This window comes from Kogia breviceps, chromosome 1 (assembly GCF_026419965.1).
Source record: "Kogia breviceps isolate mKogBre1 chromosome 1, mKogBre1 haplotype 1, whole genome shotgun sequence".
In the NCBI taxonomy this organism is placed as follows: Eukaryota; Metazoa; Chordata; class Mammalia; order Artiodactyla; family Physeteridae; genus Kogia; species Kogia breviceps.
The window spans coordinates 27,327,818-27,350,139 of record NC_081310.1 but is presented as its reverse complement, the minus strand read 5'-3'; the positions used below and the strand labels follow the sequence as shown (position 1 = coordinate 27,350,139).

Here is a 22,322-nt window from a genome sequence, read left to right as displayed (position 1 = left end):
TAATAGATATCTTAGATCCTGTTTCATTCCACAATTGAATTGGAGACAAAACAAAAATCTCCTTGCCTCAATATTTTAGAATGAAAAGTTGTAACGCTTCTATTGCAGATGAAGGGCCCCAACATTTTTCCTGCTCCCATAAGCATATATGAAATAGTTAATGATAAAGAATGGTAGGAAGTGATGACAAAGAGCTCCTAGAAATATGTCTACTAATTAAGCGGAGGGATCAGATACAAACAAGGTTAGGTGTAGATGGCTTGAGCGCCCTCACCAAATGAGGATAGGCTAACAGGACATGAACCTGGAAGCCTTTGCCAAACTCTAAACAAGTTTACCTCACGAAATCCCCTCACCTTCAATCTAGGAAGCTTTCCAGTGTGCCCTTCAGGGTCCCATGAAGTTGCTGTCAGCCTGCTATACCCCACGCTCTCTCTGAACAGGTTTGTCTTCCGGGAGCAAGGTGGGTGAGTGCGTGGGGATAATTAAGGTTGCTATCTGGTCTCAAGGTTATTTTCTTTTTCCAAGAGGGCAAGTCCAGCAAAGAGCTGACTCCGTGTCGCCGAGAGGAGAGCTGCACTCAGACAAAACAAATCCCGGGACGAAAAGTCGAAGTAAATCGGTTTTCATAGCAACACTGATATAATACTAGGCCTTCTCTGACCTCTCCAATTGTTTTCTCTAAGTTACTGAATCCTCTCACCCCTTTTCGTCAGCGTGCCTCTGCTCTTCCTCACAATCACCACGCTTCCTCCTCGCACCACCCTCCTACAAAGGTGAGGGCAGACGGGCACCTACAGACTCTTAGTTCCACTGCGGCCAGCTCCAGTCCTAGGGCTGTTGCCTAGATGTACATTTGACGCCGAAAAATCTAATCTCTCACGTCTAATCTGTCTGGCTATTTTGTGCCTCCAGGGGATGGCAGAACAGGTGAGGGCGGCTGGAGGGAACCAGTTCCTGGACTGTCTGAAAGGGCGAGGGCCTACGGCCCAACTGGCGGGCCCCAAGCACCCTCTCTTCCAAAGATCACCTTGCTTTGACCTAGTTGAGCTGCGCAGGACGGAACCAAACAGGGCGGGGGAGATGGGTGGGTGGGGGCGGGGCCATCGGTGGGCGGGGCTGCGAGCGCTATATTGCTGTGCTCGCCCGTCATTTGCCGATACTTTCCAGACGGAAGCGTCGGGGAGGCGTTGGCGGCGGCTACGGCAGCGGCGCACGTGGTGACGTGCGAGGGGGTGAGGCGCTAGCGGGCGGCGGCGGCGGGGGCAGTGTCTCTGGGACGCGCGTGGAGGTCGGTCGCTTGGAACTGCTGGGCACGGTTTCGCCGCCTGCGGCTTCAGCGCCGCTGTGCCAGCGAGCGAGCGAGTCCCCGCGAATTTCCGGTGCGCTCCCCTTCCTCGCAGCCTCCGCGGGCTGTCCGCTCGTCTTCCCGCTCGGTCGCTCCCTCCTCGGTGGCCTCGAGGCGCTTTCCGTTGGGCCGATTTCCGCCCGCTTCCTCCTGCTCCCCTTTGAAGCTCCAGAGATGAGTTTTTCCATCTCTTCAGAGATGAGCCAGGTAATACGCGCTGGTCCCATCGACGGTGGAGGAGGAAGAGGGCGCAGCCAGACTGCGAACTGGGGGATGGAGCGGTGCCGGGTGCCGGGAGGAGGACGCCCCAAGCCGCGGCCGCTACCGCCGCCGCTCTTTGGAGGCGAGGAGCCTCAGCCGAGCGGCCCTCGCGCTCCCGGTGCTGCTGTGGTTGCCGGATCGCGTTAGCGGTCAAGGGCGGGCGCGGGCCGCCTCGGAGAGCGCTGGAGTCGAGGAAGCAGGGCGTGAGGAACGAGAAGTTTTTGCACGAGGGGTCCTCGGGGGCCTGGGTCAAGACGCCGCGCGCGGGCCAGGGATGACCTCCCGGAAGGAGGGCACGGAAATCTCCGTTCCTGCTGTCAGGAACCGATACCTAGTGTTGGGGGCGGCCCGGGGTCTGGACTCTCTTCCGTGAGCCTTCCCAGGACACGGCGAGTGTGGGCGGGGAGCTGGCCCAGGTCCCCATCGGTACACCGGGCCTGGGGTAGGATGGCACCGCGCCCCTGATCGCCGTGGGCCCCGGGTCCTTTGTTCCCGCTCCACGTTGCCCGCTTTTCTTGCCAAGCGCGGGGAGAAAGGGGCGGGAGGAGGGAGGAAGGGAGCGGCTGCCCTGACGTGTAGCGCTGAATGACTGCGGGGCTGGCCAATCCCGGGCGGGGGTGTGCAGACGCTGGGCGCTCTGCCTCCCAGCCTTCGGAGTGGGCTCCCGCCCTGCCGCGCGGGGATGAAGGCCTGGGACTGCAGGACTCTCCAGTCACTCTGGGGCGCTCGCCACTTTGTTTTTGCTAAAGAAAATCGGCAAAGAGGTTTGCTCTTTTTCCGTCCTTCTGCGCATCTTGCAAAGGGACTCTGGTTGTAAGCTCATGATGGTAGGAAGATAGCAGGCAGTGTCAGGTTGAGGATTGACCGTAGGGAAACTTGAACCACAAATACTTTAGAAATAGATTTACTTTTTCCCCAATACAAAGTAGACAGATCTATCGTTTGAGGCCGCTGACGTTTCAAAAACTAGATAAGTAGAAATCAGAGGCCTAAAGGGTTTATTTTTGTTTCCTTAATGTCTGTTGTCAGTCATGGAGGATTAGAACACCCTGGCATCAAGCTGTTCTTTGAGAACTTGCGTGTGGTGATCTTCTGTCTAGTAGTAAATAACAACCCTGTAAGCATAGTACTGCTCTAAACAGTTCAACAAGTACAGCATGGACTAGACTACCAGAGACAATATTTTCTTTTAATAATTCTAGCACTGGTGGTTGTTTAAGGATAACAATATACTGATGAGTAGGTTTAGGCATAATCATGCCAAAACTTCTGTCTGAAAGATGCTGAAGGAGCAGTTATTCTTTGTATATCTGGAGATGAGGTGTACACTGACTGTTTAGAATTGGATTGAGAATACTATAATTTAATACCAGCTGGCAGGCTACTTGTCAAATGTCTATAATTTGGTAGTGAGAGGTAAAACTGGACTAGCATCACTGACCTAAAGGAGACCCAGAATGGTTTTTCCTCTGTGTTTTCCTAATAGATGAAATCTCTATCATTAGTTAATATTAATTTCTTAATTATCTTAATTTGTATTTCTGTTTTTCTGACTTTTCCTCCCAAAACAAAGTGTTCCAGATTTTGGTTTTAGTTTTAAATTAGTGTTTTTTTGGCTACTTATTGGGTTGGCCAAAAAGTTCTTACGGGTTTTCTTGCAAGAAGTTACAGAAAAATCCGAACGAACTTTTTGGCCACCCCAATACTTTGGAGTGGAGTTTTGTTTTTTCTTGATTGAAGGATATTTTAGGTGGCAATTTAATGTGTTTTGCAAATAAGTGTTGTGGGTTTTTTTTAATGCAAAATGTTTTTCTGTTGGGTAACTGTCTTTAATCATTTATTAAGATGAAGTACCCCTAAAAATCATTTCATTGACTTTTCAACAGTATTGTATAGTCAAATCTACAAGAAGGTTGGGGAGCCTCCTACCTTGTGCTAGAGAGTGTAAATGGAGGAATAAATGAATAAGGGAGTATTTCTGAGTTTTTGTTAGAACCACAGAAAGTACATGATTATATTTATTTGTAAACTTCAATTACGACCTTGTTAATGATTTATAAACCGATACTTCGCTCACTATCTGTACACTTTTGGTATCAACCTGGATGCCCAACAGGTACCTCAGCCTTATGCCCCAAAGCAAACTCCTCTTTTCCTTCCCAACTTTAAGCATGTAGCAAACTAAAAATGTCTTTATTATGTTTTTGGAATTCTAATTTTGATATTGATGCCACATATCTACTCTAAAATGTCCTTATTACCTTAGTTAGGATAAGCAAGGTTTATAAATAATTTCCCTGCATCCGTGTTTTACCCATTCCTCCAGACCATCCCCTATATTTCTGCTAGTGTCCTATGCCTCTGTGCTAAAAATTCTGCTGTTTAAACCTTAATGTTGATCTCTTTTACTTCCTCTCCTACTGTTTACCATATGCATCCTGCAAACTACAGTCTATTTAAACAGAGATCGCTGCAGTTTCTGGAATATGTGTGTTTCATACCTTTTTCCCCTTTTGTTTGAACTGTTTTCGCTGCTTGGTTTGTCTTTCTGATTGGTCTATGGAGTGTTTAAGGCTGGGGAATGGAGCTAGCTGCCTTGTGTTATGAGCATCCCATTCCAAACTGTGCCTGCCATATGTTTGGAGCCATCAATGTTTGTGGCATATAAGAATTACAGAACAATGAGGTTAAAAGCATGGAGTGAGTGAGTGAGTGAGTTTGGTGAGTTTTGATACAGATGGATCGTTTCAGACATTGGGAATCTATAACTTCTGGTTTTTAAAAGATTCATTGACTTACCTTGTATTATAAAGTCTGTCCTTTAAAAATGGAGTTAGTTACTATTTTGTGAGTTGGCTACCCTCAAAAGATTGCCTCGAAGCTTAAATAATACTTGTAATTTGCCTTGAGGTTTTAAGGATTCTTTGAAAGTTTGATAACATTTTATCTTGCTCTTACTGAAGGCCCAAGAAGAATTTGGGGGCAGGTCATATTGTGCCTACGTTTTTTACAGCTCCTTGATAAGGCTTACTGAATTGTATTTGGGTTCAGCTGATCTTTTGGGGGGCTGTGGTAACATGTGAACTTCTGGGTTTTACTAAAGCAATTTAATTACTCATTTATAAGTCGTCTGTATCCCTTTTCTTGCACTAGCCATATTAAGAAACTGAAGACTGTTTACCAGAATGTATTTCATTTGATCTCAGTTTTAATTTTAAAAGTGGATTAGTCTAATGTGTTTTTTAAATATCAAATAAAATTCTAAATTTTATAATTTTATGTAAGCCTGGGATGTTGGGGCTTTTGGTTTGGCTTTTCAAAGATAAAAAATTCTCCCCACATTTTTATTCCATCAGTTATTGAGCTTGAGTTTCATAGACCAAACTGAGATCTGTGACTCTTTGGAATGGCTTAAAACTCAATTTGTCCACACTAACTTTAGTGAAAGTGAATGTGAACTTTGAAAGACATGGTTTTGCAGGCAGAAGTTGAGGTGACCTCCTCCATCTTGGGGGTGGGTGAGAGTAGGGGCATATAGTATATGAGGATGGTAATTAAATAAAATTTGTTGCATTAACTTAAATGTCGAGTAGACTTGGGCTAGCTTTTAAAATCAAGTAGGGTTATACGGATCAGCAGACGTTAAAGAGATGAGGTTCATGTTAAGACCTTGCTGTACGAGAAAATCATCGAGTACTAATGTAGTAGCACTCGCTCTATTGCAAAACTAATAATATTGTACAAATTTGTATGGGGAGAGTTGCTCCAAAAATTCTCCAGTATTTTCTCCCAAAGGACTGAAGTGATTTTAACCGTCCAGGTTTTTGTTGTTCTTGTTGTTTTCCAAAATAAATTTAAGGTAGAACTTTCAATTTATCAAATACACCCACAGAGATACTGTCAGTTTGGTTCTGGGCCACTGTGGTAAAGCGAGTCACGCCAATTTTTTGGTTTCTCAGTGCACATAAAAGTTATGTTTACACTCTACTGGAGTCTATTAAGTTTCCAAAGCATTATGTCTTTAAAAATAACATACATACCTTAATTTAAAAATACTTCATTGCTAAAAAATGCTGACCATCAGCTGGCAACTCAGGGTTGCCATAGACCTTCAATTTGCAAAAAAAAAAAAAAAAGTAGTATTTGTGAAGCACAAAAAGTGAAGTGCAGTACAACGAGGTATGTCTATATATTTATAGATGCCATTTTTATTCTTGGTAAGATCAAGGCTAGTTTACAAATAAATACTGAATAAAACTGGTCAAAGTTTAAAATACTTATAAATCTCCCTTTGTTTTTGGTTTTTCAGAGGGCATACATTTTAATCATATCCAACATAACTTGCATGGAGAGGTCCCCCCCTTTCACCCTTGCATAGATTTTCCCAACTTGAGCTAGGTCTTGGCTGAAAATGTTTGAAGGTTTCTTTTGGATAGTGTGTTCTCTCTGTACATAGAATTGTGTGTTACTTGGAAAACATTTGTTTTGTTAGAACTGGTTTCTTAAGAAAAGCTGAATTAATTAATCTGGATGCAAGTGTAGAGCAGAGGAAATCAATATTACATGAAGGTATGAAATAGTTTCATTGCAGGAGTAAGCATTGACAACAGTCCCAACCTGAGTCAGAATACTCAGGTTTCCTTGAAATAAAACCTAAGCTATGGAGAAACCAGTGAAGGCATACGGGATACAGATTGTGCATGTGTTGCACTTAATACAATAGTTTGTTGAAATGGAGCTGGACTAGCCTTCAAGTGGGTTCTGGGGTAAGGGACCGTTCACATTAACGTAACTGTTAGATTTAGAATTGTGGGCTTGATTGATATATAAGGAAAATACAGGTGATTTGAAGATGTCCATTTTAAAAAGTATGCACATCTTTCAAATAATTTCTTATTTAGTTCTGTTTGCTGAGCTAGTGGTGTAATAGCAGTTCAGATGATTAAAAAATAAGTACCATCTGACTTTGACACTTTTAGTTAATGACATGTGAAAATGGGGGGAGGACTGAATGTGATTTCCCTGAAGATTTGAATTTGAACCAGAATTGTTCCGTTGGTAGTTTATTACTGTATATGAGAAAAATGATCATACTAAGCACAGACATCAATGTTTTCCTTTTTGTTTATTTAGTTCATTTCAACAAATTACTCATCTTTATATTCAGGTTTCTAGGCTAGTTGTTTTGGTGGGGGGAGATGGGAAGGACACAAAGGTAAAGAAAACAGAGGCTCTGCCTTCAAGAGGCCTTGAATCAAGGAGGAAAAGCCAGAACAGACCAGTTGGAAGATCACACATACACAGTTTCAGAGAGGGTTCAGTATGTGGAGGATGGGGAGAAACTACTCAGCTGAAGGGATTTGGCTGGGGCTCTGGAGGTAAGATTTCAGCGGGCAGAGGTTGGGTTAAGGGTATTCCAAGAAAAGGAAACTTGAAGTTACAGAGGTGGGTAAGTACAGAGCACATTTTGGGAAACAGTATATGTGGTTTGACTGTAACATTGTATACATGTCGGGGAATAAGGGTGGTTGCTCGCTGGCTGCTAACACAGACAGAACACGTTTGTATATTAGTTGGAATCTAATAGTAAAGAATATTAGAATTAAGAACACGTTTGTATTTAGTTGGAATCTAATAGTAAAGAATATTAGAATTAACCAATATTTATATTTTCCTCTAATTTTGTGCTTGTGTATCTCACTTAAATGGTAAAAGTTACTAGCTCCTTCTGGGGAGGGATTTTATTTTTTTTAATCACCTGAGTGGTTGCAGGTTAAATGAAAATGCTTATGTATATAGTTGCATTCGTGATATTTTCTGTATTGTGCCATTTACCTTAAAATGTCTTCAAGATCAGGACTTTGCATGATCTGACCCACCTAGATCAATGGCAGTCTTTGATCATTCTGAATATCCAACAATTGTCATTATTACAGATTATGATGCATGATTATCACAGAAGAAGTTCGTGTCTATAGCTTTAAAGGACTTGATTACATCATTTTCAAGCCTGATAGTTTTGGAATCACCATTAGAGCTTCAGACACTTCTGCCTTCACTTCAGCCACCTGTCTTCATACCTCAACGACGCGCTGAGTTTCCTTTGTCCTTGGATTATTTAAAACACCCCAGAAATACATTTCTCACCAGTATAGTAGGTAAGTGGATAGTCAGTGCCCAGTGCACACATTTTTTTTTTTTCTGAAGACTGTACCAAGTACACTAACAGCCTTTCATAATTTTTTAAAGGCGAAGTCAGTAATATTCGTAGAAAAAAAATTTTTCCTATTTTTTCCTTTCTATAAACTATTTTGAATTTAAATAAATCAGTTACTTCAAACTGAAATCTTCTATTACCACTTTTTAATGATGCATTTTGTGTAGCCATTAGTCACTTGTTCACAGGAAATGGTGAAAAGGAAAATTTTTTAAAGAACATACATTTCTATCTTGTATGTTTATGAGATAAGTGATTTAAAATATATGAAACCTGCAAAGGGAACAGAATTTTTAAAATATTTTTATTTTATTGGCGTATAGTTGATTTACAATGTTGTGTTAGTTTCAGGTGTACAGCAAAGTGATTCAGTTATACATATACGTATACAGTTATACATATATTGATTCTTTTTTAGTTTCTTTTCTCAGATAGGTTATCACAGAATATTGAGTAGAGCAAAGGGAACAGAATGTAAGTTAGTCTTATATATCAGTGAGTAAGGGAATGACTGCAGCCCCAACCAAGGAATCTATATGTGATGACCACTTCACATCCTTCCAGGCTTTTCAGTTGCTTGTTATATGGGTTTGGGCAGGGCAGGGTTTACTTTTTTTTTCCACTTCACAACGAGTGTACTAATAGGAATAGAAACCTGGCCAAAATTGCTGGGACACCATAACACTACTGTATGAATCCTTGAAAAGACTTAGGACCAAAGTATAGGAGTACAGAGGCTTAGACGTTCAGCGCCAGTGGTGTTTTAGCAATGTTTTTGTATGATAAAATTTTTATGTGTTGTTGATAGGGTGAAATTTGAAAATTAAAGATACTGCATTACTCTTTAAAATGTTATAAAAATCACCATTCATAAGTAAAAGTAACTTGGCTTTCTTTCTGCCCTTTAGCCAAATTATAAGGAAAAATGATTCCCAATGGATATTTAATGTTTGAAGACGAAAACTTCATTGAGTCTTCTGTTGCCAAATTAAATGCCCTGAGGAAAAGTGGCCAGTTCTGTGATGTTCGACTTCAGGTATTTAAAACATAATTGGAAACTTACAGAATTGATTTTTCATTACTAAAAACCATATGTTCTTGGATTGGCTTGTTTTGTTTTTCATAGGAGGCGTTTAATGAAATGAGTTTTAAAAAGAATGATTTATCCAGAAATGTAAGGTGAAGGATACAATGTAGTAATTAGCTAGAGAAATACATAGTCCACAATGCTTCTAATGTTAATTCCTCACTTTGCAGGTCTGTGGCCATGAGATGTTAGCACACAGAGCAGTCCTGGCTTGCTGCAGTCCCTATTTATTTGAAATCTTTAATAATGACAGTGATCCTCACCGAGTTTCTCATGTTAAGTTTGATGATCTCAATCCAGAAGCTGTTGAAGTCCTGTTGAATTATGCCTACACTGCTCAGTAAGTCCTCTGAAGCACAGCATATAACTAGGGAATGGAATCCCAAGTCCCTCTAAATGTATTTAAGTTAAGTATCTGTTTCAAGGCCTTGGTATGATAAAGAACCTTTTTTCTAATAGGTTGAAAGCTGATAAGGAATTAGTCAAAGATGTTTATTCTGCAGCAAAAAAGCTGAAGATGGACCGAGTAAAGCAGGTAGAGTAACAGAAGTAATATAAAAGGAGTACTGTTACTAGGGGGTCTTATTTTATATGATTAGTGTGTACAATTTGTTATAAGACATCTGTTGGACTCAAGAACTTGAAAATGTCCCTTTTTTTCCCCTAGAGACCCGAATATGTATGTAATTTTAACTGTTTAGCCAATGTAACACAGCAGGGTCACACTTCCTCTCAGATAATTAAAGCTGCAATCTTGCTCTTTCAATAGTCTTCTCTGGCAGGGTAAGTCTTGATTTTCTCAGTTAATCATGTAACTCATATCCTTAATTCTCTGTTCTTCTACACTTCTCGGTTGTTCTTTAGAAGTATTCTTTCTAGAATTTAATGCCACTGAGAGGTGCTTAATAATTTACAGGAAAAAAGGCATTTAATCCTCTAATGTGGGAGTCAGAAAACTGCAGGCCTGAGGTCAGCTGCTTGTTTTTATAACATCTTATTGTAACATAGCTTTCATTTACATACGGTCTATGGCTGCTTTCCACCTGCTGTGACAGAGTTGAGTAGTTGTGAGAAAGTACGGCCCACAAGCCTAAAAATGTACTGTCTGGCCCTTTGAGAAGAAGTTTGCTAACCCCCTCACTCTGCTTAAAAATCCTTTTGTGGTCATAGCACGCGTCCCTCAGGTTAGAATTCCAGGCTCTCCCTAATATAGTTGCTATTCTTCCAAAACTGTTTCCTGATTGTCTTATCTTTTGTTGTGGCCAAACTAAATTGTTGCAGCATCTTCCCTAGTTTCTATGTGCATTCAACGTCATCTCCCCTGTAGAGGCCCATTCAGATTACTGCCTTTATGAAGCCTTATCTATCATTCAGTTGGAAATACTTGTCCGAACATTTCATGTGCATTTTCATAGCATTTCAGTTTTTTGCATTTTTCCTTAAACATCGTGTATATTTGAATGGCATTCGTTGATGTTTATCGTTTGTATACATGTATTCTTCCTACTGTTAAACTTGTTCTAAGGCAGTGATTTTTGGTTAATCTTTATATATTCACATAGTACTTACACACTGAGTATTAAATATTTGTTAAATAAAATGTATGTAAATGTTGGCACTCGTGTATTTCTTTCCCAAGGTTTGTGGTGATTATTTACTATCTAGAATGGATGTTACCAGCTGCATCTCTTACCGAAATTTTGCAAGTTGTATGGGAGACTCCCGTTTGTTGAATAAGGTTGATGCTTATATTCAGGAGCATTTGTTACAAATTTCAGAAGAGGAAGAGTTTCTTAAACTTCCACGGCTAAAGGTAAAATCTATAAAGATGAAAGATGTAAAGGTTAAATAAAGAGATACATACTACTTAGTTCCAGGAATGTAATATTTCTTTCTCCATGTTTCAAGCAAGTGAGTAATGGTTATGAAAAAGACAATACATTGAAACCATACGGTTATTTTCAGCAGTGTAATGGTTTTCTGCCTACCAGTTTGTTTACTTCCTTTTCTTTTTCTTCTCTTTTTTTTTTTTTTTTTTTTGGCTACTGGTTTCCTTAAAAATTAGAGTAAATGTATGGAGTGCCGTTGGACATCTATGACCGCTTTATTATGAAATTGAGAATTAGAGGCTCAACACTGATCCATGTGTCTTTGTTTTTTCCCAACTCTAGTTGGAGGTAATGCTTGAAGATAATGTTTGCTTGCCCAGCAATGGCAAATTGTACACAAAGGTAATCAACTGGGTGCAGCGTAGCATCTGGGAGAATGGAGACAGTCTGGAAGAGCTGATGGAAGAGGTTAGTTTTAAAGTAAATGGGATTCAACAATTATTAAAAATTATTTTGCTATAACATGAAGGATTCCCTTTCACTTTTATTTTATAACCATGACCCTAAAGAATTTAAATTTTGCTATAGGTACCCCTAAGCTGAGAAACAGGGGGGGTGTCCAGGTGAGCTGAATGAACTGTTCAGTTTGGTCTTCTGCTTTTCTTTTTTTATTTCTTTGCTTATTATGTGCTGTTAACTTTCTTTAAAGTAGCATGTAATTTGCTTTAGAAATGGGAGGTGGTACTGAAATTTTCTGTAGATTCTTAATTTTTCTTCACAGGTTTTTGCTTTAAATTGACAAGTAGGTAAAAGCTTCTAATGGTTGTTCCTCCCCATTGATTTATCTCCCCATAGGTTTATTAACAAAACTAGGATACCCAAGACTGAAGAAACAAGAAGAATCCTCAAGTGTATTGACACGTAAAGAAGCAGCAGTCCTGCCCCAGTTCTCCTAAGAAAAATCCGCTGTGGGCAGAGAACGATGATGATTTAATGGTGTTTACTCCTTTACAGGATTTTTATCTTTAAAGCTTTGTGTTTTTCAATGGTGTTGTTCATACATATAGTCACTCACTTAACTTGGGCCACTTTTTGAAAAATACACAAGAAAAAATTGACGGAGAAATGGTGGGAATTAAACGTGCAGATGGAACAGTGGAGTGACCTTGAGTTTATCCCTCCACTTAAGCCTTTCGGATTCACTAAAGGCTTACCAAACCTGTTAGGCCTTTAAAAACACAGTTATCATTATGCTCTAAAAAGGCTAACAGGTGATTTTAAAATTCTATATGGTTTCCCACTTGAAAATCAGATGCATTAGCCATATGTTTGCATCTGTTAAGGGAGGTGTCTCTGTAGCTTGTTTGAATTTTTGCACTTGTTTTTTATCTGTTTTTCTTGACATTGCTTGCGCAGGACAGAAATATGTTTATGCACATTAGACCACTTACTCTTCAAAGGTGTAAACCATATTCAGTATTTTATTATAAATATGTATATTCTTTAAGAGCCTATATATTGTACTAGTGCCTTTTTTTCTTAATGCTGTATCATAGAAGCTATGAAAAAATGAAGATTTCTTTCAAGCCAACCAAGCCAAGGACTCTTCAGCCAGTATTAGAAGATTCTGTATCTTATTTTTGTTTTTTAAATTTTTACCACCATGACATGTATTTTCTTTACTTTGGGATCCTGCCAGAGTAAGATGTCAAGAAGCTCAAGAAGCACACTGGAGGTTACCTTGAGGCGTTTGTGTGATCTGCATACTAGTGGAGTAGCCATGGAGACAGTAGCCACATGGGTGTTCTGTTGCTGTTTTGCAGGTTCAAACCTTGTACTACTCAGCTGATCACAAGCTGCTTGATGGGAACCTACTAGATGGACAGGCTGAGGTGTTTGGCAGTGATGATGACCACATTCAGTTTGTGCAGGTACACATTGCACATCTGAGGTAACCTCAGGTTAACATTTGATTAGAGCATTTTATAGTATACTGAAATTTTCCTTTAATAAAGGAAAGTGGAAGAACTTCATTGGTATAAGTGGACAGAAACATTTGTGGGAGGAAACAAGCATACCTTTCATACCATTACTACCATTTTTGCCACATAAAAAGAAATTAACAGAACAAAGCAGGAAACCCCACTTAGATTTTTTTCTCAATCAAATAGGATTTACAAGTAGTAAGAAAAAGGGCCAATAAGATGAAGCAAAATAGAAATTATTTGTTATTTTGGTCAGATTATAAAAAATAGTTGTTTGTAATGGGAATGACTGTTAGACCCAATTAAAAAAAAATCTCAGGTATAAACTTTTTTTAGTTTATGGATAAATAACATAGAGAGAAGAATATAAACAATAAATGTCACATAGTGAACCCACTGGTTTAAATACTACCTGGGTCAAGAAGAGACTTCTAGCGTCTGGAAGCCTTCCTCTTGCTTCCTTCCCAGTCACTGCCCTACACTACCCCAAAGGAAGCCATTATATCCCAACTTCTGAAGCATTAGATTCGTTTGCCTGTGTTTGAAATTTATGTAAATGGTTATACAATATGTATTCTTTTTGTTTGGCCTTTAGCTTAACATTGTATTTGTGAGGGATAACTGTAAAGTAGGCTGAGTCGACCCAAGTTAATGGGTGTTTTCCTTTAATAATTAGAAGGTAAATGATAGACTCAGAAATAACGTGTATGGTGATACTATCAGGTGTTCTGTGTCAATAGTGGCTGAATATTTTTATTTTCACAAAAAGCTTTTGGGGCTGAGTTAGTTGAGAATTTTGTTCATGTTTGTGCATTTTGAACATTGAGGATATTTTCCCTCTTATCTCTAAACATCTCTAAACTGTAAGTTAATGGTTTTTTAAAGTACTCTTTCAACAAGCAGTGGTTGAGTGCCTGTTAAGTGGCAGGCCGTGATGGTAGGTAAGAGGGCCCCCAAACGTGTAAGAGACAGTTTCTGCTTCCGGGACCTTACAGGAGTAGGTAAAACAGAACAGACTGATACGAATTACCTACAGAAGACATTAAGGGGAGGGTAGAACCAAAAGGAGAAAATCTAGGGAAATTTCACAAAGGAGGCAACATTTGAGCCATCTGAGGATGTGGAAGAGTTTGCATAGCAGATAGAGGTGTGTCAGATAGCAAAGGATACCTGTGAAAGGATGATACTCTTGGAATTGCAGGTTACATGACTAGGAGAGTAGGTAAATAACATCTGATCAGGGATCATACTTTATTCTACAAGTAGTGTGGGACTTCCAAAGAATTTTAGACAAGGGAGTAGAGTGATCTGAACAGATATATTTCACAACTTTAATAATAGTGAAAAACTGGACAAGAGTCCAACAATAGGGGGATTGGTTAAATTATGGTATTTCCATACAGCGGAGATCTGTATGTTCATTATCATATTTTAGACAGATGGTTAACTATCAGGTGGCAGTCTCTGGGTCGTGGGATTCCAGCTGATTTGAGGGGTTTTTGTTGTTTGTTGGTTTTACTTTACTAAATGCATCGAACCCTTCTATTTTTATGACCAGGTACAGAGGGTAGATTAAAGCTTGTGAGACCAATTTGTAGACTGGTACAAGCAGTAGTTCAGGTGATGAGGGCTTGATCTAAGGATGAGAAGGGGAAAGGGTGGACTCTAGACATTTATAGTTACAAAGGTCCTTAGTGATTATTTAGATTAGGAAAATTAAGGAAACGAAGAATTTGAGGGTGAGTAGGATTCTTACCTGTGTGACTTATTCCAGGGAAGTGCCATGAATAGAGATGATGAAGTAAAAAGGATGAGGAAACACACTAAGCTTCAGGAAGAGAAAAAGTTGAGAAGCCGCCATTGGAATCAAATTGTGTTGTACAAGCTAGCTAACATAGGAAAAGAAAGTTTGAAGGAGGACTAGATTGTCAACTGTGTCAAATCATCCTCTGGGAGGTCACGTAAAAGAAGATTAGGGATATCTCTTCTACATTGGTTTTAGGAAGCCACTTTGTAACCTTTAGTGGGTATAATTTCCAGAGAGTATTAAGGTTAAGAAACGCTTAGCTTGAGAAGTGATGGCGGCTGAAAAAGAAAGAGCTACCAGGGACCACCCCTTGGGGAGGTCAGAGGCAAAGAAAGTAGGGGCCAGTGGGTGGGCTGAGTGGAAGGAGTTGATAGGGTAAAGTTTGAAAATAAAGGACAGTAAAGAATTAGGTTTGAAAATGTTCTGGAAGGAACATAAAAGAGTTAACCAGCATTTCTATATAAGGCTTGTTAGTTACATAACACTAAGTAGTCTTCATTGTTACTGTGTTTTTTCACATTTGATTTTCTCTCAGTTAAAGCCATACATTAGAACAGTTCTCTTACTACAGTAAAAGCTCTTAATCAAGCATCATCAACTTGTGTTACTTTGGATCCCTTCTTCCCACAGATTGGGATAGGGTTTTATGTACCTTGTACATAGGACACACAGACTATCATAGTGTAAAAGAGTGGCTTTATACTCAGAATTCCTAATCCTTATTTTTCTTGCATTGCCTTAGGCAATGCATATTTTCTTTCTTCTTTTCAGTATTTTCACCTATAAAATGGAGAGATATATTGCCCTTACTGGATTAAAAGAGAGTGTGAATAGAGTGCCTAATAACACCTACGTACATAATAAACGTCTAAATGGAATGTAATTATAACCATTAGCATGGTACATTCTCTGCCTTTTCTCAAAATAGCCTACTTAAGCTATAACCACATTTGCTGAATTGCTTACACCAAACTTGATAGTTTTTTCACAGCTTCAAGTAGCTACCAAAATCTTTTTTTCTATTGTTTCATGGCCTTTTTCTTCCACTCGAAACAGAAATTTCCATTAGAGATTCTATCTACCCATGAGGCTGTGGCCCTGGGGATCAAAATAAGTGGATGGGCAAACTTGGCCAGGTACTGAAGGTGGTACCTATTCATTCAGCAGGCAGTTCCGACCAGGGTAATCTTGACTCTTCTAATGCCATGTGATCATATCCTTTGGAAGTGTCAAGAGCTAAAGTAATTGGAATAAAACCATCAAAGGGAACTCATACACGAGGGCACGATGTAATCTTCTTACAGTCATTTGAAAATTTGCAGCTTTGCCCATTTCTCCCTCTTTTATGTTCTCATGTATTCCTTTAAAAATGTTTGGTTCTTTTAGTATTATTGCTTCATTAATTTCTGATTACCATTTTTACTTCTGTGTTTTGATGTAGTTTTACTTGTCTAGAAAACCACTCTAATACCTTTAAGGTAATCCTAAAGAAATATACTCGTAAATATTTCTTGTAATTGCCACTTTTTTTCCTGTAAAATAACTTTCAGAGAGATTGGCTGGATATGTGTCTGCTAATATGAAGGATACCAGTACATATGATTTAGTTAAGTTTCACAGTTTCATGGTGATAGTGGGTTAAATGTATTCTCTCAGTTAATTCATGCTGTTTTAGATTTATAACATTTTGGAAGATTCTATACTTAATATAAAGACTATGTGGATTATGAAGGAGGAGGTTCCGTTTTTTCCTCCCTTGACTGTTCTGATACTTGACCCACAACATGTTTTTTTAATTGTTGAACTTGAACTTTTTCTTGACCAGTGTAGTTGTTTCCTTATTAAGTGGAGATGGAAGAATGCCAGTGATGTGTGTCAGAAAGTGTTGTTTTGTGTTAAATCTAGGTGTGCTATAAATGTCATGCATAAGTGGAGGGTACTAAGGGTTTCCTCAGTTTCCTAGCTCAGGAGCAAAGGTACACCAGGTATGGTCTTTGGCTAGGTTTCTGTAGCTGCCTTTTGATTTTGCAGAAAAAGCCACCACGTGAGAATGGCCATAAGCAGATAAGTAGCAGTTCCATTGGATGTCTCTCTTCTCCAAATGCTACAATACAAAGCCCTAAGCACGAGTGGAAAATCGTTGCTTCGGAAAAGACTTCAAGTAAGTGTATTACACTTGTCAGATTGCCTTCAATTTATTTCTTTTTAAAGAAGGAGTTTTAAGTGGAACCATATAATACTTCTAAAGTGATTGAGGAAAAAACTCAGAAGCAACTAAATTTGGAAAAGAGTAGCAGGTCATCCCCTGTCTGGAATCTGGAGTCCAATTCAGGATCACACAGCAACCAAAAGTAATAAAAATTGCATCTTTAAACATGGACGGAACTCTTGTGCTTACAGATAACACTTACTTGTGCCTGGCTGTGCTGGATGGTATTTTCTGTGTCATTTTCCTTCATGGGCGAAACAGCCCACAGAGCTCACCAACAAGTACTCCAAAACTCATTAAAAGTTTAAGCTTTGAGATGCAACCAGATGAGTTAATAGAAAAGCCCATGTCTCCTATGCAGTACGCACGATCTGGTCTGGGGACAGCAGAGATGAATGGCAAACTCATAGCTGCAGGTAAGAATAGAAGGATGAGTGACTTATCAGAAACCTTCAACTGGCTAAGCCTCTAGAAGTGGACGTTTATGCTTGCTTGTGACATGCAAACTTTGGAAGACAGGGTTTGTTTAATATGCCTTCTTCTGTGGCATTCCACTATACCACATTCTAAGAAGACAAATAAAAAGTCAATACTGTAGTATCGCCTAGCCTTCAAGTTAATGTCTCTAATTCTTAAAAAACTATGAAGTGGGTAATTGTTCTCTTCTAATTTTCAAGTCAAGACTAAGCAATTTACTTACACTTAAGTTTGACATTCAGCTATTACAAGCACTTAGTTAAAACATCCACTAATGTGGCCTTATTAAGTTTGTGGACAAAGATTCTTTTTCTCATTTGTACAGATTACTTAAACCATTCTAGACCAGAAACCCTGGTTCAGTTTAATATTCTAAACATAATTCTTTGTGGTTCTTGTACCAGGTGGCTATAACAGAGAGGAGTGTCTTCGAACAGTTGAATGCTATGATCCACATACAGATCATTGGTCTTTTCTTGCTCCCATGAGGACACCAAGAGCCCGATTTCAAATGGCCGTACTCATGGTAAGTGCACTATATTGCAGGAAGAAGCAGCCCACATTTAGCTTTTTTCTAAGAACTTGAGAATGGCGGAAATATTAATCTCTCGCTTTTGGCATAGGGCCAGCTCTATGTGGTAGGTGGATCAAATGGCCACTCAGATGACCTGAGATGTGGAGAGATGTACGATCCAAACATAGATGACTGGACTCCTATTCCAGAATTGAGAACTAACCGTTGTAATGCAGGTAATACTTTTCTGCTGAGATCATCAGTATTTAAGTATGATAATTAAGTTATCAATTTATAACCTTATTTTATACTCACATAGGAGTGTGTGCTCTGAACGGGAAATTATACATCGTTGGTGGCTCAGATCCATATGGTCAAAAAGGACTGAAAAATTGTGATGTATTTGATCCTGTAACAAAGTCATGGACAAGCTGTGCTCCTCTTAACATTCGTAAGTTGATTTTTTGTTTTTAAGTTGTTTTTTATTTTTAAAGACCTCTGAATCAATGGTATGTGTAGTGTACACTTACAGTTTGGGGAGATAGAATAATTTGGTTTGACTTGATTTTATAGGTAGACACCAGTCTGCAGTCTGTGAGCTTGGTGGTTATTTGTACATAATTGGAGGCGCAGAGTCTTGGAATTGTCTGAACACAGTAGAACGTTATAATCCTGAAAATAACACCTGGGCTTTAATTGCATCCATGAACGTGGCTAGGCGAGGAGCTGGAGTGGCTGTTCTCGGCGGTGAGTGTGGGGATTTGGAGAGTTGAGGAGTAGGTAGCAGCAGGAGCTTGTTCTAAAATTCCAAGAGGATATCAGTGATAACTCTCCACTTGTATAATTAAGAATTCACAACTAGCCTTCTCTTCTGACGCAGTGGGGATTGGTGGTTTGTCTTTTAGAAGTGTCTTTTCTAATCACTCAGTACTGGATATATAACATAAATATACTAATTCATCTTCCATAAATCATACTCATAATGCATCATCTTGGAATTTGAGTTTGTTTCTTTAGAGCAAGAATTTTTAAAAATCTGATTTGTCAAACAGAAGAAATGCAAATCATCTAAATCTAGTCTTTTCTGTCTACTCCATGCCTAATTGGAAGCAATATTTTTAGATTATTTTTAACAAGTGTTTCCAAATCATCATATATAGACACAGCTTTCTTTTCACATCCATTTTATGGATTTACATAATGTTTAATTACATAATTACAATAATGAATTCAGTTAGAATTGTTTTTAGAACAAAGCTTGTGGCTCAACTGGCAAGAGCCTAAGTGTGTAGGCACGCCAGTAAGTAGCCTACTGGCCTGCAACGTCTGGCCTACTATGAGCCTTGTCGGTTCTCTTATGGGTAAGTACATGGATGCAGGTAGGCTAAGTGACAATCAGATGAGAAAATAATGAATTCAACAATCACTAATAAGGTTTTTCCTTAAGCTCCAGAGAATATTTAATGCTAACATTTTATTTGTCTAAAAAGAATTTAACTATTAACTGCCCTGCATGTATATTTGAAAATAGTCATAGCTCAGTCTGTTTCTAAGAAGAAATTTCTGTGCCAAAATCATTTTATATAGTTGGAGAGCTCTAGAAAATGTTCAGTTATCTGAAACCTGCTTCCCTTTAACTTATTTTGAATCTTAGTTCTTATGCACTGGACTAATAACAAAACTTCCAGTGCACAGAACTACTCTGATTTGCCACTTACTAGTTGCATCTCTAGGCAAGTTGTCCAACTTCTTTGTTCATTCTTTCTTCATCTGTGAAATGGCAGTAATAGAAACAACCACATAGAATTGTGAGAATTGCACTGTAGTTAGATGGTGCCTCCCTTCCTTTAAATTGCCTTACACATACCAACGGGTTCTTTTCAATGCTATTCCATTTGGATACCCAGCTTCTAGGGAGTGCTTGCCACATTAGTAGGCATTCAATAAATACTTTCTGACAGAATGAACAGGCTTTTCTACCAAGAACCACTGTTTTAGCAAAAGATCAATTTAAGGGTTTCTTTCTTAGCCTCTCTAGATTAACCTTGTCTCTTTTCTCTTTTAGGAAAACTGTTTGTAGGTGGTGGCTTTGATGGTTCTCATGCCATCAGTTGTGTGGAGATGTATGATCCAACTAGGAATGAATGGAAGATGATGGGAAACATGACTTCACCACGGAGCAATGCTGGGATTACAACTGTAGGGAACACCATTTATGCAGTGGGAGGATTTGATGGCAATGAGTTTCTGAATACGGTGGAAGTCTATAACCTTGAGTCCAATGAGTGGAGCCCCTATACCAAGATTTTCCAGTTTTAACAAATTGAAGACCCTTTCAAACTAACAGGCTTAGTGATGTAATTGTGTTAGGTAGAGGTACACTTGTGAATAAGGAGGGTGGGTGGGTATAGATGTTGCTAACAGCAACACAAAGCTTTTGCATATTGCATATTATTAAACATGCTGTACATACTTTTTGTGTTTATTGGGAAAGGAGTGCAAAGATGAAGGTCTGTTTTGTGTATTTTTAGGGCAACTTTGGTTATTTTAGTTTTTTGGAAGTTGATATTGTAAAAGAATAAACCAAGAATTGATTGGGCACGTCATTTCAAGAAGTCCCCTCTCCTCCACATTTGTTTGCCAATTTGCACATTAAATGACTCTTCCCTCAAATGTGTATTATGGGGCAAGAGAGGTAGAGTTTTAAGATATAGGCAGTTGGGTTTTTTAAGGGCCCTTTTTCAATAACTGGAACCTCTATAACAAAGAGACTTATTTAACTAGATGACAATGACTATTTTTGTTTTTATTAAAAGAAAGCTTACATGCCTACCAAGGTTTAATCTTTTATGATGGCCTTTTTATAACTTTTTGTATTCTCAGCAGAGTGCTTTACCTGTTGAAGTAAAATGAGGCAGGTTCATAATACTGAAGCAGAGTGACAGTCTTAAAAGTATGCAGTGAGGTGTTCTATACGCCCAGAATGCAAGCTTCAGAGAGCTCTTGCCTCAGCTACAATTTTTTTTGTTGTTGTTGTTGAGAATGCAATACCAATGTTTATTGGGATGGAGTTGCTGAACAGTAACATGGCTGTGATTTTTATTTGATAACACTGTTTTTAAATACTTTGACTTCTTGGGAGTATATTTTATATAGCAAAACACTCAATATTATATTAATAACAGTAAAGAACAGTGAAGTATTTTATCTTCTAAATAATTCCTATTTTTTATTTATCATTAAAAAAACAATCCTAAATGGCAGCCCTTGATTGTAAAAAAAAAAAAAAAAAATTACCTTAAACTGTATTGGGTTTATGAATGCAGCCTTTATGAGAACTATGTTTTTGTTCAGTTTTCCTATTCATATGGATAAATACTGGTTGGGGTGGTGACTTGGTATCTAATGTGTAATGCTACACATATAACTTACGGTGCCAAAATTAGAACATCCTAATGCTTGCTGCTGATGCAAACATATTAAAGGTACTTTGCAGGAAATCCTTGCACCATGGGATTACTATCCAAATGTTGTTGTGTACTCATTCATTACTAATGAATAGTTAACTGGCATCTTACATCTGAAATAAGGACTGATGTAAAGGGGGTTTTTTGGTTTTGTTTTGTTTTGTTGTCTCTGGGAAGACAAAGAGGCACACAAGAATCTAATGAGCCAGCTGGGACAACATGACTATCCACTGGCTAACCTGGGTGAGAAGAAAATTAGGTATTTTTTTACAAATGTTCCACTGGGACTTTGACACCTTATTTCACTCATCTATCCCACAGAGAACCAACAAGAAAGGAAATCAGTTCGCCTGGTGGCTGTGTAGTTCCTGACTATCACTGGTTTGGTTCTGGACTAAAACTGGGTTGGCAGATTTGAATTTGCCTAATATGATGAATATTTTTAAAATAGGTCTGTATATGTTCTATTTATTTAGCACAAGGAAATAACATTTTAGTGGGGGGAGTCTGTAAAATCCTTGAAATCACTTCTCAATTCCTATGTAACATGCTTAATGCAATAATATGTGAGAATACTTTGGTGAAAGTTCACCTATATTACCATTGATGCCGAACAGGTAGTTTGGTAGCTAAAATTATGTTCTTTAAGCATGTTTTGAATGTAAGAAGGTTTCATAAAGAAAAAAATAGTGCTCAGTGACCAGTTCTGTTTATCCACATTTAAAAGGTAATTTTTTTTTTTTGAGGGAAGGAGAAAATGGCATAGCCTCGGCATAAATTAAAGAATTTTTTTTAAACCAGTATGGGTTTTGGAATAGTTTAGAAATGATATTGGTAATAACCACTCTTGCAATCAATAGTAATAATGCATGAAACATACTAGACTAGATCCCTAAAAGAGTAGCAAAACTATAAAATACCTGTTTGAATTAACAAAACAATTGATTATACTCATAAATCACAATAAATTCTTTTACTGTGATTTTCAAGGATAGGGTTTTGATTTTTGGCTTCTAGTATGTCTTAAATACTTTACCATTTTCAGTGTTTTAAAATTCCTTACATAATCATATTTTAGGAAAAAACCTGGATTGGGGAATATAATTAGTGCTTAATATATT

General features: G+C 38.6%; 2 protein-coding genes across 4 annotated transcripts in view; both read left to right on the top strand.

Annotated features, from left to right (window-relative positions):
• The window catches only part of TRMT1L (tRNA methyltransferase 1 like), a 186,295-nt gene that overhangs the window by 24,146 nt on the left and 139,827 nt on the right, over nt 1-22,322 (top strand). The window lies entirely within an intron of this gene.
• IVNS1ABP (influenza virus NS1A binding protein) lies at nt 1,159-21,262 on the top strand. 3 transcript variants are annotated; one of them, XM_067029591.1, is made up of 16 exons: nt 1,159-1,235; nt 1,404-1,555; nt 7,546-7,767; nt 8,735-8,862; nt 9,084-9,253; nt 9,373-9,448; nt 10,553-10,726; nt 11,085-11,210; nt 12,566-12,673; nt 16,566-16,695; nt 16,935-17,159; nt 17,625-17,746; nt 17,844-17,970; nt 18,054-18,185; nt 18,308-18,481; nt 19,800-21,262. In XM_067029591.1, the coding sequence occupies exons 4-16, from the start codon at nt 8,752-8,754 to the stop codon at nt 20,051-20,053; spliced, it is 1,929 nt and encodes a 642-aa protein (XP_066885692.1). In that variant the 5' UTR covers nt 1,159-1,235; nt 1,404-1,555; nt 7,546-7,767; nt 8,735-8,751; the 3' UTR covers nt 20,054-21,262. The 3 variants fall into 3 exon arrangements, with proteins under 3 accessions (XP_066885692.1, XP_066885697.1, XP_058932639.1); XM_067029596.1 differs by lacking the exon at nt 1,404-1,555; XM_059076656.2 differs by having other exon boundaries at nt 1,159-1,555.

Bases quoted from the DNA above. Each gene is read 5' to 3' on its own strand.
- IVNS1ABP (XM_067029596.1), top strand. From the start codon at position 8,752: ATGATTCCCAATGGATATTTAATGTTTGAAGACGAAAACTTCATTGAG. The intron at 8,863-9,083 runs GTATTTAAAACA...CTCACTTTGCAG, and splicing joins TCTGTGATGTTCGACTTCAG to GTCTGTGGCCATGAGATGTT. The intron at 17,160-17,624 runs GTAAGAATAGAA...TTCTTGTACCAG, and splicing joins TGGCAAACTCATAGCTGCAG to GTGGCTATAACAGAGAGGAG.